The sequence below is a fragment of the Cnephaeus nilssonii genome, assembly GCF_951640355.1.
Source record: "Cnephaeus nilssonii genome assembly, chromosome: 7".
Lineage (NCBI taxonomy): Eukaryota > Metazoa > Chordata > Mammalia > Chiroptera > Vespertilionidae > Cnephaeus > Cnephaeus nilssonii.
The window spans coordinates 89,463,960-89,480,656 of NC_137078.1; the positions used below are offsets into that span (position 1 = coordinate 89,463,960).

The following is a 16,697-nucleotide window of genomic DNA, read 5'->3' on the forward strand; positions in this document are numbered from 1 at the left end:
GCCTCCTTGGCTTAGGAGACCAAGCAAACTCGGCTGTGTTCCCTGCGCTCCTCCAGGGGAGGGAGTGGGAGGCCTGTGTGGGACGCAGCATCTGGACAGAGCAGTCACTGTGGTCGGTGGCCAGGGGCGGCTTCCTGCTGGCTGAGCAGAGAGCGTTGCCATGAGGAGGGGCTCTGGCATCCAGCCCTGTCTCTGCCGGGAATGTGCCCTGTGACCTTGAGCAAGGGCCTGCGTTCTTCCTAAGCCTCAGCTTCCTCGTCTGTTAATGACCAGCAGTTCCCAAAGTAGGTTCCAGGGGATAACTGAGAATCGGGAGCCCTGGATTACACAAGGCTCAGCAATTTATTTATTCATTGCAGTATTCTTAGAGCCTGAAACACGTGGCTCCTATCTTGTTTTTCTCCGCCAGCGGGACTCACAACCCCCAGGTCACTAGAGGTGACCTTCATCATTATCATCTTAACAGCCCCTAAATGTTGAGCTCTTGCTATGTTCCAGATACCACGCTAGTGCATCATGCAGCTTTGATGGCTGAATCCTCATAACAGCCCCGTATTTCATAAATGAGGAAACTGAGGCACAAAGAGGTCACGTGAATCACCTGAGGTCATACAAGAGGCTCAGGCCAACCTGGGGTGCCCATTTCTGGAGTCTCAGACTCCACAGTGCTTGCCATAACCTTAGAGGCTGTTTCCTGTCCCCGACACATGGTGGTGACCCCAAATGCCTACGGAAATTCCCTCATGCCACAGAAGTGCCCAACCCCTGCACAAGTCCAAGGAGAGGAAGAGATGGCCCTGGCTCTCCTCAGGCTTCCAGGAGAGGTTCCCCATCCTCCCCTCTGTGAGTCGCTGGCTGGCCCTTGACCATGTCACATATCTACCAGGAGCTCAAGAGCACAGATATGAAGTACCGGAACCGCGTGCGCAGCCGCATCAGCAACCTCAAGGACCCCAGGAACCCCGGCCTGCGGCGGAACGTGCTCAGTGGGGCCATCTCCACCGGCCTCATTGCCAAGATGACAGCAGAGGTGAGGGCCAGGCTGGGACCTCTGCACAGTGGGGTGGGAGGCCAGGCCCCTCCCGCTTTGTCCAAGTTTGAGAGGCAGTGGCTTGTGACTCCATGAAGCTGAGCCAGGGAGCTCCTACAGTCAGACCATCTCGGACTCCCAGCCTCTCAAGGCTTCTGGACCATCCAGATGGTGGACACGGCTAATACGTATTAGGCACTGTGCTGAGCACTTTAGATAGACACACTGGCCAATTCTATCTTCACACCGACTAAGGTGGGAATGTTTATTGTCCCCCTTTTACAGATGAGGAGGCTGAGGCTCAGAGGAGTTAACGGATTTGCCTATACACACATCTAGAAAATATTCAAGCCAGGAGGCGAGCTGTTGGGTCTCAGAGTACCCACTCTTCACTGCTTGGTTATCTGCCTCCCTCCTCTGCCTGTAGCCCATTACCCAGCTCTGGGCCCAAGCCAGAACAGGAGTCTCTGTCTACATGGAGCACAGTCCAAGGTGGGGAGACTGATATACTTACAAGTATGTGTAAAACAGGCGGTGAGTGCCATGACAGAGGCATCATGGGGACTTAGAGGAAGGAAGGAAGGATTGCTCCAGCTTAAAAGCATCAGTAAGGGAAGGAAAAGGGAAGAAGCCTGTTTGAGTTTGAATTCTGCCTCTGCCACTTAGCTGTGTAATCTTAGGCAAGCCACTTAACCTCTCTGTGCCTCAGTTTTCTCATCTGTAAAATGGGAATAACAATAATAGCTATCTCATAAGCATTAAATGAATTTAGGAGATTAATATATGACAAGCCCTCCTCAGAATTAGAATACGACAGGCCCATTCACCAACCATTTCATGTCACCCTCAGCACAATGCTATGAAAGAGGAAATAGTATCCTGGTTTTTAAAAAAAAAATAGATATTTGTATTGATTTCAGAGAGTAAGGGAGAGGAAGAGAGAGAGAAACATCAATGATGAGAGACAATCATTGATCGGCTGCCTCCTGCAAGCTCCCTACTGGGGATCGAGCCCCCAGTCTGTGCATGTGCCCTGACCGGGAATCGAACCTGTGACCTCTTGGTTCGTAGTTCAATGCTCAACCACTGAGCCACGCCGGCCGGGCTAGTCTCCTCATTTTATGGATGAGAAAACTGAGGTCACAAACAACTTCTAAGTGACAGAGGAGGGTGTAAACCCAGAGCCGTTTCTTTCAGAGTCCACCTTGGAGAGATCTTGTACACATCCTCAGGTCCAAGCGGCTTTCCTGCCACAGCTCACAGAGGGATTCCCCACGGCACCCGGAGATGGCACACTGAGCACTAGGAAAGGGAAGTGGCCCCCAAGAAGGGGAGGGGACATGCATGACATCTGAAGTCTGGGTGTGCCTCGGGGTATCTGGGAATCCTCTGAAACTGTGGGCAAGAGTGGGCCTTCGTGTGTGTGTGTGTGTGTGTGTGTGTGTGTATGATGTGTGATGTGTGTATTTAGTCTACTAGTATGTGTGTGGTATATGTAAGTGGTGTGTGTTTGTTATATAGTGTGCATGTATGTTTTTCTGAGAAGCTAATAGAGGGAAGCTAGGTGACTTCCTCAAATACCCAAAATAAGAAAGATAATACCATTGGGCTTTCAGATACAATGGGGAACTAGGCCAGGTGGACCAGGATTGTCTTTCTGCTTAATTTAAAATATCTGATCTTGCCCTGGCTCGTTTGGCTCAGTGGATAGAGCGTCAGCCTGAGGACTGAAAAGTCCCGGGTTCGATTCCGGTCAAGGGCACATGCCTGGGTTGCAGGCTCAATCCCCAATAGGGGGCATGCAGGAGGCAGCCAATCAATGATTCTCTCTCATCATTAATGTTTCTATCTTTCTCTCCCTCTCCATTCCTCTCTGAAATCAATTAAAAAATGTATTAAAATAAATAAATAAATAAAATAAAATATCTGATCTTTTTAGGCAACTAGCAATCTATGCCCAGACTTACAATTGCAACTTGGCTTTAGGCATATGATCCTTTCCTGCAAGGTAAAGCTGAGACCTTTCTGGAAACCCAGCCTTGCGTTTATGCCTCTGTCTCGCATCCGTGGCCCTGGGGTCGCGCTGCTTCTCTTTGTGTGTGCTGCGGGAATGCTGTCGAGAGTCTGTCTTACAGGCCATTCCAGAGCATGTTGGGAAACCAAGCCCAGGGGAACCAGGAGCAAGGTTTGGCACGAGTTTGAGCCAAACCCAGCAAGTTCCCAGAAGCTGGAGGTCAGGACAGAACTGAGTGTCCGGATTAGGCCAGAGACAAGCCCCAGAAGTCCCAGCAAAGCAACTGGCCAAGCCAGACACGTGGATGAAATCGGGCCCAACCCAAGGCCTGTTCACCAGAACAGGGCAAGAGAATCGGGTGATCAACCCAGGCCCAGAAAGAGGCTGACCAGACCAAGGGGACTGCCAGGGCCCGCCGCCAAGGAACCCCTGCCAGAACCCCAGCCAACATGATGCCAAGGAGATCTTCCTCAGGTCACCTTTTGCTCCAGCAGGAGGTTTCTCTAAGAAATATAGGACCATTTTTGCTCCAATAAGAAAAGTGACAGCTTGGTGTGGGCTGCTTGCAGTGCTGGGCTCAGAGGACAGGGAGGTGCTGTCAGGGAAGGCCTGGGACAGGGGAGGCCCGTGTGGATCCATGTCCCTCTCCACGTCCCTCTCCACGTCCCTGTCTCCCTAACTCCCTTTTTGTGTTTCTTTCCTTGTCCACCTGATACCCTCATTCTTCCTCTCTGTTCCTCTCTACCCAGACATGTCAAAGAATGGAGTAGAGCAGGCGTCCTCAAACTACAGCCCGCGGGCCATATGCGGGTATTTTTGCCGTTTTGTTTTTTTACTTCAAAATAAGATATGTGCAGTGTGCATAGGAATTTGTTCATAGTTTTTTTTTTTTAAACTATAGTCCGGCCCTCCAACGGTCTGAGGGACAGTGAACTGGCCCCCTGTTTAAAAAGTTTGAGGACCCCTGGAGTAGAGTCTGAGATACCTATTAGAACTGTTGAGGGGACATACTGTCAGTCCCACCAGGAGAGGGATTTTGTCTGCTTACTGAGTCAGGGCAGAGCTAGGTAAATGGATTAGTGGGTGAGTGGATAGAATATTTTTCTGTTTTTATTCCTTAGGTGGCACACAAGACTGTCGTTCTACAATCTGACCCCCAGCCATGTCTCCCACACTCCTCTCTCTGAGCCCCACTCCGTATACCCTTCCCCAAACATGCTATCGATCTTTTTTTTTATGTTTCATTTCTTTTAAAAAAATATTTTTTTATTGATTTAAGAGAGGAAGGGAGGAGAGAGAGAGAGAGAGAGAGAGAGAGAGAGAGAGAGAGAGAGAGAGAGAGAGAGAGGAGAGAAACATCAATGATGAGAGAGCATCATTGGCTGCCTCCTGCACACCACACACTGGGGACCGAACCCACAACCCAGGCATGTGTCCCAACCAGGCATCAAACCTGGACCTCCTGGTTCATAGGTCTAATGCTCAACCACTGAGCAACACTGGCCAGGCTGTCCTCTGAACTTTTGCATGGACTATTCGCTATGTCTAGAATGTGCCCTGGGAGTCTGTTTATCTTTCAAGATTGGTTAAGGCAGTGGTTGGCAAACTCATTAGTCAACAGAGTGGCAAACCTCGGCTGGAGAGCCGCAGTTTGCCAGACCACTGGGTTAAGGTGTCAGTTTCTTTAATGAGTCTTTCCTGCCCCCAAGCAGTTAACCCCACACTGGGGGGTGGGGGGCTTTCCCTGTATTATGTATGCCTTTGTTTTAATGCTTCATAGGCTATCTTGCTATCTTGTGTAAATGCTAGGCTACTGTACCAGATTAGCATTACCTGGGGATAGGAACCAAATTTTATCTGAGTCCTGAGGGCTTAGAGGCAGTGGTGTTCTGAAACCAGCTCCAACCAGCTCAAGAGACATGATTATGTGTAGCTACTCCCAGCTCTGCATTCAGTGGCATCCACATTAGTTGCTTGAAATTGGCCCTGATGGAAATATTTACACTATGGAAACTGATAAATACTACAAATCAGCCACCCCTATGGTCTAAACCGGTTTACCAGCACACCAGTGCAGTTAAAGACATTCAATAAATTAGCGTCCCATAGATTTTGAATGGACGAATGCATTATGCTCTGAGAAATTGCCCCCAAATTAAAATCAGCTGCTTTTTGCTTATATGGCCTTGGCCGTGCTTTACCCCTTTGTTGGTTAGAACCTATTCCTTGAATTTAACGCAATAGAATTTATTTATTTATTTTTAATTTAATAAATCTTTATTGTTCAGATTATTACAGTTGTTTCTCCTTTTTCGCCCCCATAGCTCCCCTCCACCCGGTTCCCACCGCACCCTCTGCCCTTACCCCCCCCCCCACTGTTCTCATCCATAGGTGTACAATTTTTGTCCAGTCTCTTCCTGCACCCCCCATACCCCTTTCCCCCTGAGAATTATCAGTCCACTCCCTTTCTATGCCCCTGATTCTATTATATTCACCAGTTTATTCTGTTCCTCAGATTTTTAATTCACTTGATTTATGGGTTCACTTGTTGATAGATATGTATTTGTTGTTCATAATTTTCATCTTCACTTTTTTCTTCTTCCTCTTCTTAAAGAATACCTTTCAGCATTTCACATAATACTGGTTTGGCGGTGATGAACTCCTTTAGCTTTTCTTATCTGTGAAGCTCTTTATCTGACCTTTCATTCGGAATGATAATTTTGCTGGGTAATCTTGGTTGTAGGTTCTTGCTATTCATCACTTTGAATATTTCTTGCCACTCCCATCTGGCCTGCATAGTTTCTGTTGAGAAATCAACTGATAATCATATGGGTGCTCCCTTGTAGGTAATTAACTGTTTTTCTCTTGCTGCTTTTAATATTCTCTCTTTGTCTTTTGCTCTTGGCATTTTAATTATGATGTGTCTTGGTGTGGTCCTCTTTGGATTCCTTTTTTTGGGGTTCTCTGTGCTTCTTGGACTTGTAAGTCTATTTCTTTCAACTGGGGGAAGTTTTCGGTCATTATTTTTTCAAATAGGTTTTCAGTATCTTGCTCTCTCTCTTCTTCTGGCACCCCCATAATTCTGATGTTGGTACACTTGAAGTTGTCCCAGAGGCTTCTTACAGTATCTTCAACTTTTTGGATTCTTTTTTCTTTTTTGCTTCTTTGTATTTCAAATCTTTGACTTGATTCTTGCGTTCCTCTAGTCTGCTGTTGGGTCTCTGTATAATATTTTTTATTTCAGTTAGTGTATGTTTAATTTCTAGTTGGTCCTTTTTCATATCCTCGAGGGTCTGGCTAAATTTATCAGCCTTTTCTAGGAAATTCTTGAAAAACCTTATAACCGTGGTTTTTGAATTCTATATTCAGTTGTTTATTTTCCTCCATTTCTTTCGTTTGTGATCTGTTACTTTGTCTCCACATTTTCGCTGCTTCCCTGAGTTGGTAGGGTGGCTTTGTGTGCTAGGTGTCCTATATGGCCCAGTGGGTCAGCCTCCCCAGTCATCTGAGGTGGACACTCTTGGTGCACCCCTTTGTGGTCTGTGTGTACAGCCTTGTTGTAGTTAAGTCTTGATTGTTGTTGGTATCACTGGGAGGAGTTGACCTCAAGGTCAATTGGCTATATGCATCAGCTGTGTCTACTCTGGGAGACCTGTGCTGGAGACAGTCTTATAGGACCAGACTTGCAAAATTGCAAAAGCCTCTGTGCTCAGCTTGGATGGGGCGGAGTCTCAGGGCTGAGCCGACAGTCTTGGCTTCCCGTCAGCCCTGCCCTTGTGCGCGTACCTCCAGACCTCTGCCTTCTGCGGCTCCCCTGAGTTTCCACCTGACAGTCCAGATTCCCCCAGGCTCGCCCGGAACTGGGGTTCAGTGCAGTCAGAAGCTTCTGACTCCCTTCCGCTAGGGAGAGCTAGCGGTGACCTCAACAGTCAGTCTTCTCTGTGCACACTTGCGCGCATGCGCCTCCAGACCCCTGCCCGCGGCTTCCCTGAGCCTCCGAGTCTCCGTGTGCCTTTCTCTCTACCTGACAGTCCAGACTCCCCCTGTATGAGCCTGGGTCCATGGCATTTCGCCCGGAACTGGGATTCAGTGCAGTCGGGAGCTTCCTTCCCTCTCCTGCCAGAGAACGCCAGCCAGGCACTCAACTGCCCTTCCTCTCTGCATGCGTGTCTCTGTACCTCAGTCCTTTCAGCTCCTCTGATTCTCGTGTGCTTTCCTCTTTCCTTCTAGTTGTAGAATTTCCACACAGCCAGCTTTCCTGTGGTTCTGGATGATGTCCGTTCTGTCTTTTAGTTGTAGTTTTGAAATTGTTGTGCGAGGCAGCAGTTTAGGTGTTTACCTATGCCGCCATCTTGGTTTTCTCTCCCTAATGTAGTAGAATTTAAACATTTGTGTGCACCAGAGTAACTTGGGGACACTAGTAGAAATGCATATTCCTGGGCCTGCCCTTTGAGTTTTGGGTTCCTAGGAATCTGCATTTTTAAATTTTTTTTTTGAATCTGCATTTTGACAAGAAGCCCAAGTGGTTGTAGCACAGTGGTCAGCATTAGATTTAGTGGTCACTAAAACAATAGGACCTGTGTGCCCGCTCTGCTCTCCATGGTGTAAGGAGTCCGGTTAGAAAGCAACAGTGGAAATGTTGAGCCACTCCCGAATCCTCACTCATTTTAGCATCAGCCTCTGCCATCCTCCTTCCCCCACTCCAACCTTCACTAGAACTCTCTCTGGTTTGAGTGACCCCCTCTCTGTTCTCATCTGGCAGAGGTTTAAGGGCAGTCAACTGGCCAGGGAGAAGGATAAAGAAAGGAAGGACCTAGACAATGCGGACACTGAGTGTCTGCAGTGAGTTGACACAAGACAGGAGAGTCTGGTCTGTAGGAACGTAGCGATGTTCTGATGCACTCACAGGTGAGAAGTTAGTGGTGTGAGCCCAGGTGCTTCAGGTCCTGCATGGGTGGGGACAGCAACAGCAAGTCATGGTGAGACCAGGTTCCCACAAGGCAGAATGGGCTGGGCAGTGATCACAGCTCAGGCAGGCCTGGGTCACGTCCAGACTGGAAGGATAAGGAGAACATCATAGATCAGGTGGTCACTGGTCAAGTCAGCTCAAGCAGGAAGGTTCAGGCAGGTGCCCAAGGTCCGGGCAGGCAGGGTAAGCACGAGATCTGAGGAAATGTACCCGCGAGTGTTGATCCGGGGCAGAAGCTGTTTGCCTTCTGCTCTCCTGCACATGCCCTTCTGCACTTGGCCCACCAGAGCCCCCCAGGTTTGCCCTTCCACCCAATGGGGATGGCCTTTTCCCTGCTGAGGCAGGGCCAGGAGTCCAGGCCTCCCTCCAGCTCCTTGCACTCAATCCAGCATGTTCCCCCTCCTCTGTCCAGGCTCTCTAGACACCAGGTATGGGGCAGGGCCCCTGGGACTCCCAGTCCTGAAGGACAAACTTGTTTCTCTCTAGGAAATGGCCAGTGACGAGCTGCGGGAATTGAGGAATGCCATGACCCAGGAGGCTATTCGTGAGCACCAGATGGCCAAAACGGGCGGCACCACCACTGGCCTCTTCCAGTGCAAGAAATGCAAGAAGAAGAATTGTACCTATAACCAGGTAAGGTGAGGAGCGGGGAGGAAGCTACAGGGGCACAGAGATGGAGAACCAGACAGAGCTCAGGGAAGAGCCAGAGGGGGAAGAGTTAAAACTCCAGGTTGCAGAGAAAAGGACACCAATATGTACCCATGGTACACCAATATGTACCCATGGCTTCTGTTTTGTTTTTGTTAATCCTCACCCAAGGGTATCTTTTCCATTGCTTTTTCAGAGATAGTGGAAAGGAGGGAGGGAGAGAGACAGAAGAGAGAGAGAGAGAGAGAGAGAGAGAGAGAGAGAGAGAGAGAGAGAAACATTGATGTGAGAGAGACACACTGAATGGTTGCCTCCCACATGAGGGATTGAGCCTGCAACCCAGGTACATGCCCTTGTCCAGGAATCAAACCCACGACCCTTCCGTGCGCAGGTCGACACTCTAACCACTGAGCAACATCGGCTAGGGTCCTGTGGCTTCTAGAAAATGACATTCTGCATATACAATCACCCAGATTTGTGTCTGTGAGGCTCGGCCAGCATGTTCTGGCTGTACCTGCAGCAAGACTAAGAGGAACCAGACTCACAAGGCACAGAACTGTAGCGTCACAGATGGTTGGAAGGGAACGTGGCAATATAAAACTCAGCTCTCTCGCTTTGCACACAGGAAGACTGAGGCCCAGACAGGGGACAAGGTTTGCAGCTTAGTCCAAGATGACAAACATGGTCAGTGACAGAGATAGTAATAAGTCTAGATCTAGACCTTTCTGCCTGCTCATAGCCAACTTTGTGTGCGAAGCCTAAGGGTTTTAGCCCCGAGTCCTGAGGATGAAGACCATTGCCCCTGTATGGGGAGCCACGTAAGGCTATGGAGGCCCCTTCCCTGGGAGACTTTAAACCAGAGAACCACCTGCTGTTTCTGGGTAGCACATATTATGCCCTTAGGGCACCAATGTTCTTGCATTCTAACTGATACCCAGTCATTCTGGAACTCTATTCACTCCTCCATCTGCTCAGCAAGCAAGTGTATCAGGAGCACCTTGCCTGTGGAGATCTGTAGCTACAGCAGAAATACAGTCAGCCTTGCCATTCAGGAATCCCACTCCATGGACTCCCAGCTGACATCATTCATAGCTGAGTGTCAGCAAAGTAACAACGTGCTATATGCCTTGGCCATTTATGGAAAAATCAGAACAGCAATCTTTAAATGTGGAAATGCCAGGGATTTGCTGTGGGAAACCCAGTTCCTGCACCTGACTGGTTTGGGTAAGGGAATAAGAAACTAAAAAAAAATAAAAATTACATTAAATAGTCCTCATGATCTTCAAATGTCTTTTCCTCTCTGGCCTCAGTTCTACCACCTATAAAATAAGTGATCTCTAGGGGTGCTTCCAGCTCACCTAAGAGGGCGTGTTCAGAGGTGAGTCAGGGAACACTTCCTATAGGAGATGAGTCTTGAGGCAAGAGAAGAGAGATCAGTTCAGAAGGATCAACAAGAGTGAAAGTGCAAAGGTCAGGTTGAGCCAGTCAGATACAAAAAGTGAGCTGATGGACCTGTAAGAGAAGAAAATATACATTATAGAGTTCCAGTGATAAGGAATTGCCAACGTGGGGCGGGAACAACAGTGCTAAGCTCTGGGACTTGGACCTACTTCTGCAGACGGTGGGAGCTCAGGCAGGTCCTAGAGCAGGGAGTGACTTCATGAGTGGGCCTCTCTCTGTCTCAGGTGCAGACACGCAGTGCGGATGAGCCCATGACCACCTTTGTCTTATGCAATGAGTGCGGCAATCGCTGGAAGGTCTGTATCTTTCTCCCTCCCCCTTCTACCCCAGCATCCACAGATGCTGCCCCCCATAAGGAGTAGTATACCCACAGCCAAGAAGGGGCCCTGTGCACAGGGGCTTACCAGCCTGCGCAGAGTGGATCTGCAGCGCTGGAGATCGTGGTGGGTTGTTATTGGTGAGGCAGGAAGAGAGTGCACAGGCATGTGTTCGTGTTGGAAGGTACCTGGCTGGGATGGGGGCAGCAGCCACGTTTCATCAGAGGATGGGTAAGTCCCTCGTCTGAGCACAGAGGGAGTCAGTTGCTCCACCCCCCACCCCCCGGATGCACAGAGGAAAAACAACAGCACTCTGCACTTGGACCACGCTTCTTTACAGAGTGCTTTATCAGATGTTATTTCCTTTGAACCTGGCCATGGCCAGGAATGAGGAAGGCTGAGCTCTGCCAGAGGGGCCTCTCCCCCAGGGCTCCCAGGTCATCCTCCCTTCCCAAGGCAGCTCTGGAAAAGCTGACGTGACCCAAGGCTGTAGCCTGGGCTGCCCCAGCTCCCACGAAGGCAGAGGTTTGGTTTTCAGACATGAGAGCCAAGCAAAGACTCCTCCAGAGTGCTCCTCTCTGCCACATCTTCTTCCGAAAGAACTCAGTGTGGTCTTGTGATTCGTGTCGGTCTCCAGTACCACCTGACTCGCACGTGCACTGAGTGAGGTCTGGGCCACCAGGCAGGCTGTGGGTACTCCATACGTTCTAAGGTCTCTAGCAAGGAGCCCCAGACTGAGGATGGGACTGGGAGTCGGGAGCCCTGATTTCAGGTCTCCACTCTGCCCTACGTACGCGCTGTGTGACCCTGAGCGTCTTACTCTCTCCCGGAGCAAAAGGATAGTCGTGCCTTTCTCCAGTGACTGATGCGAAGGTGATTACATGCGCATGCACACTTAGCAAACAGCTAGGAGAAATGTTCCTTTCTAATACTACTTTCACTTTGAGGAAACTGAGCTACCGAAATGTTTCACAAGCTTAAGGTCACACCGTTTGGAGCAAATTCCTGATCGATTGTGTTTCTACAACTTTACTGAAGGCCTCCATAGCCCTGGGGACTTGGTGGATCTGCCATATTTTTTAATGCGAAAGTCAGACCATTGTGAATGTTTCCTTCGTTCATCTATCAAGCACTTAGGGATAGGGCCAGTACAGCGGCCTAGTGGTTTAGAGTATGGGCCGTGGCATTGGGTTCAAATCCCCGTTTTATCACTTTTTTACAAAGTGACTGAGCTAAGTGACCTGAACTCTCTAGGCCTGGATTTCCTGCTCTATAAAATGGGGATGTTAATACCCAGCCCACAGAGCTGCTGTGGGGATTAGGGAAGGTAAGACACGTGAGGCATTACCAGGGCCTCTGGTGGCTCAACTTGCCCCTTTTGCCACGCTCTCCTGTGCAGTGAACAACCGGTACAACCACACAAAAAAGCCCTGGGCACGCATGTTCCCGGTACATAGCAACCGCCATCCTTGTTATCCCGAGTCTGGCACTCACTAGTATTATGGGAGCTTAGGCAAATGACTTAACCTCTCTGAGCTGCTTCTGTACCTGTGAAAATGGGAGTGACGTAGTGCCTACCTCCTAGGGTGATTGTGAGGATGAAATGAGTTAATAACTGTGAACTCTGCCTATCCCCGAATCAGTGAGTGCCCAATACATGGTAGCTCTTGTCATTGTTACTGCTGAGGAGCAGACATTCTGCCTGCTGCAACCCCAGCTCCTCCTCCCTCCCCCATTAGTCAGAGAGGCTGGGCCCACTAGAGGTGGCAGCGACCTGGCCACCTGACCCCGTTTTCAGGTGGTGTCCACTGCCACGTGGAAGGCCTAAAGTCTAATCAAGTGATTCGTGACCATCACAGGGATATTTTGATGATGAATTGAGAGCACACCACATGTCTGGCATCACATTTCCATTCATTTATTACCCAGTATCCTTCTTACATTGGCCAGCATTATGATCCCATTTTACAGATGAGCGATTTGTTCAGAGTCACACAGCTAACGATGACAGAGCTGAGCTGGGATTTGGCCTCTGGTCTGTGTGGCTCCAGACCCTACCTTCTTTTTCATGTCCCCTCCCCCTCCCCCAGCCTCCTTGGGTGGCGCAGGGAAAGCTCTAAAATTCTGTTGCCTTTTTGGTTTTGTAGTTCTGCTGATAGAACTGCCAGCCAGGATTTCAGTGAACAAGTTGAGGAAGAACAAAGAGAAAGCACTAAGCCATCGTAACTGGAGAAAAAAAATAAATAAAATTTAAAATGGAGAAAAACGCTGAACTCTGAATGTGGTACTAGGGATCAGAGGGAGAATCCTTTCACAGATAAATCCCTAGCTATGAATAATGATTGGCGAATAGAGGGAGCCTAATTGGATACCACGCAAAGAGTCTGTGTTGGCAAACCGCTTGTAGAAATCAGAGACTCAGGTGTCACATCTTTGACGGGCTGGCAGGCCTTTGCTCTGCGTCCCTTCCCTCACATCCAAGCCTCCCAGCCTTTTCTGAGTTGAAAAATAACAGACTGATGCAAGTCTTACCCCACCCCACCCCAGAGTCACACACGAGGACACTTGGCACACCCTTTGGCTCAGGCAGATAGGACTTCCACGCCATGTGGAAGATTTCTTCCCTACTCTGCGTCTTTCCCCAAATTCTGCTAGTCCCTGTTCATAGCTGGCTTTGGGGGCCTTTGAACCAGGGAACAGATCGTCTTGAACTGAGTCTTTCTGCCTGAAGAGTACAGCGCGCCCCCCTGCCCCCGCCCCCCGCCAGTTCCATGGCCCCTGGAAGGTGCCGAGCCTAGGCCCTGGCAATGCGTTCTTCACAGCTCCCTCTGTGGCCCCCGCTTCAGAGGAAGTCTGCAGGGAGGGTCCTGATCATGCTTCTCCCACGATGACATCGGCTTGCTTTTTACGCTGATAGGAACCTTAGGCAAAGCTGGAATCTTCTGGAAAAGCCTTGGGAGCAGGTCAGGTAGGCCTGTCCTGAGTCTAAGTCTCTGTCCCTGGCCTTCCAGCAGCCCCAGCCTGAGCCCCCGGGCTCTGTTTCCTAAAATGACTGACACGCAGGAGCCTGGGAACTCTTGGGAGCCTAGGCAAGTCACTTACCCTCTCTGGGCTGTTTCCTTGCCTGTAAAGACAGGAGTGGTACTAGTGCCTACCTCACAGGGTGACTGGGCAGAGGCCGCTGGGTCTCCATCTGCCTTGGTACACCCTTAGGGCAGCTGTTCTGAGTAACTTCAGCCCAAGTTCTTTTTTTCTTCTTCTTTTTTTAAAATATATTTTATTGATTTTTTTACAGAGAGGAAGGGAGAGAGATAGTCAGAAACATCGATGAGAGAGAAACATCAATCAGCCGCCTCCTGCACACCTCCCACTGGGGATGTGCCCGCAACCAAGGTCCATGCCCCCGACCGGAATCGAACCTGGGACCCTTCAGTCCGCAGGTTCCACTGAGCCAAACCGGTTTCGGCCAGCCCAAGTTCTTTATAAGCCCTGGGCATCAGCCACTCTGAACTGGTTATCACCTTCCTCCTTCCACCCACCAAGTGCCTCCTCCTGGATGAAGCCTGTGAATAAACTAGAAATCTACCACCATCTTCAGTTCTTCAGCTGTCAGATTCGGGGTGGGTCCTTTGGAAGGTTTGAGAATCCGCTCACAGAACGCACAACATACACAGCCCGTAAATGGCAGGATCAGGACCGAAACCCAGGTCTCCTGCTTCCTGTCATTGTGCTCGATGCAATGAGAGATCCCGGGCCATGCACAATGCTTGGCGTAGACCTCCCAGGAGTTCCCAGCCTGGAAAGAAATCATAGGCACAGACTTCCATAGCAGACGGGATGTGATACATGCCTGAGGTACGAATATTCCCTACAGAAGTGTGGAGGGATGTTGCTTAGATACCCAGGGGCTCCTTACACTTTACATGGGTGGGACTCCCCCAGGATCATGTCTGGGGTAGGACCTGAGATTTTTCATTTCCAACAGGCTCCCAGGTAATGCCCACACCGCTGGTCCCCACTGAGTAATAAGGGTTGAGATATCCAGATTTTTCTCTGCATTATCTAATCCTCCATCTAAATGTCTAGAAGACAAAAGCAGAACAAAATAGCAACTACTATCTATTTAATAATGTCATCGATCAGCTGCCTGGGATCGAACCTGTAACCTGGGCATGTGCCACGACAGAGAACTGAACCAGCAACCTTTTGGTGCAGGGGATGACGTCCAACCAACTGAGCCACACTGGCCAGGGCTATTATACTCTTTGTTTTTTTCAATTGTAAAGTATACATAACATACCATTTACCATCTTACCCATTTTTTAGGGTACATACAGTTCAGTAAAGTACATTCACATTGTTGTCCAGCCAATCTCCAGAACTCTTTTCATCCTGCAAAACTGAACCTCTATATGTATTAAACTATTTCCCATTTCCCCTTCCCCCGGCCCCTGGCAAGCACTATTCTACTTTCTGTCTCTAGGAATTGTATTATTATATACTTTTCACAGACTGAGAAAACAAAGGTTCAGAGAGTAATTTGCTTCTAGGAGACAGAATCTGGACTTGAATCCAGGCCCCTATTCACATCCTGAGCTAATTTGAACTATGGCTTCACCTCACAGCACGTGATGCATTTTACTTTCCCCATAGCAATGATGGCCACTGTGTACCCAGGCACTCCGCTGTGCTCCTGTTTTTTGCAGCCATTCTCACGTTTAATCTTTTTTTATTATTGATTTTAGAGAGAGGGGAAGGGAGAGACATTGACTTGTTCCACTTTTTTTTGCTTTGTTTTTGTTTTATTAATCCACACCTGAGAATATTTTTTCCATTGACTTTTAGAGAGAGTGGAAGGGAGGGAGGGAGACAGAGAAACATGATGTGAGAGAGACACATCGATTGGTTGCCTCCTGCATGCATCCCAACTAGGCCGGGGATGGAGCCCTTGACCAGAATGGAACCTGGGACTCTTCAATCCTCCGGCCAACACTCTAACCACTGAGCAAAACTGGCTAGGGCTATTCCACTACTTTATGCATTCATTGGTTGCTTTTTGTATGTGTCCTGACCACAGATCAAATCTGCTCTAACCAATTGAGCTACCTGTCGGGCCCTCTCAAATTTAATCACAACAGCCCTGCAGTCATTGTGTGAGGGCGTGTCCTATCTCCTAGCACAGTGTCTGGTACAAAACAGACCCAGTAAACATGCTTGGGGAGTATGGGCCTATTTGATGCCTTTAAGTAGTCTAAACAAACTAAGTAAGTTTGTTGTACATTTTTAATGCAGTTGTTGACATTTTTTGAAAATGTTGATTCTCTCAGGAGAAAACCAGCTGACATCCACGAAGGTCGTAAAGAGCTTCCCAATCCTCTGCACTCCCCCTCTTCCTGCAGGGTCAACCTGCTCTTCTCGCCCCAGGCCAGCCCCAGCTGTCCCGCACCTGCATCTCACCACCAGCTTTTGCTGATCCACAGCCAAAGGCAGAGACAAACAGGCAGCAGGCAAGGGGACATAAGAGACTGTCCCTGCTGTGTTCCCTTCCCCTGCCACTCCACCCGCCCACTCTTCCTTCTAGCCAGACCCAGTCCCGACCATTCTGGAACATCCTCTGTCCTTTCATGCCTCCATGACTTCGCACATGCTGTTCTTGAAGACAGGAAAGCGCTGTCCCTCCCCTTGTTCGCCACCTCGAAGAGTCCTACAGTCTTTGCCAGCCAGCTCTGATGTCATCTCCTCTGTGAAGCCTCCTCCCATACCCCCCAGCAATGAGTGCACCCCTCTTCTTGGTGCAGACTAGCTAGCTCATCATTCATATACTATAGCAGTTGGGCTGCAAGTCAGTGTGTCCCCATGTTCCCAACTCCTTCTGCTGTGTGGAGGCTTCATCTCTGCTCCTAGCAGGGTCAAGAGAGAAGCCCAGGCCCTGACCGGTTTGGCTCAGTGGATAGAGCATCGGCCTGCGGACTGAAGGGTCCCAGGTTCGATTCCGGTCAAGGGCATATACCTTGGTTGCGGGCACATACCCAGTGGGGAGTGTGCAGGAGACAGCTGATCGATGTTTCTCTCTCATCGATGTTTCTGGCTCTCTATCCCTCTCCCTTTCTCTCTGTAAAAAATTTAAAATATTTTTTTTTAAAAAAAGAGAGAAGCCCAGGTTACTTTATTTTTTTAACATATATATGTATTTTACTGGTATATTTGAAAATGAAGAAATGACAAAACAAGATCACAAATAATAAGGCATATTTTTCA

General features: G+C 49.1%; 1 protein-coding gene across 5 annotated transcripts in view; it reads left to right on the forward strand.

Moving 5' to 3' along the window:
• The window catches only part of TCEA3 (transcription elongation factor A3), a 38,190-nt gene extending 25,490 nt beyond the window's left edge, over positions 1-12,700 (forward strand). For all 5 annotated transcript variants that reach the window (XM_079777809.1, XM_079777812.1, XM_079777813.1 and 2 more), the window contains 4 exons: positions 875-1,030; positions 8,500-8,646; positions 10,347-10,418; positions 12,587-12,700. In XM_079777809.1, the coding sequence (XP_079633935.1) occupies positions 875-1,030; positions 8,500-8,646; positions 10,347-10,418; positions 12,587-12,595 (384 nt within the window). In that variant the 3' untranslated portion in view covers positions 12,596-12,700. The remainder of the gene's footprint in view (positions 1-874; positions 1,031-8,499; positions 8,647-10,346; positions 10,419-12,586) is intronic.
• The last annotated feature ends 3,997 nt before the right edge of the window (positions 12,701-16,697 follow it).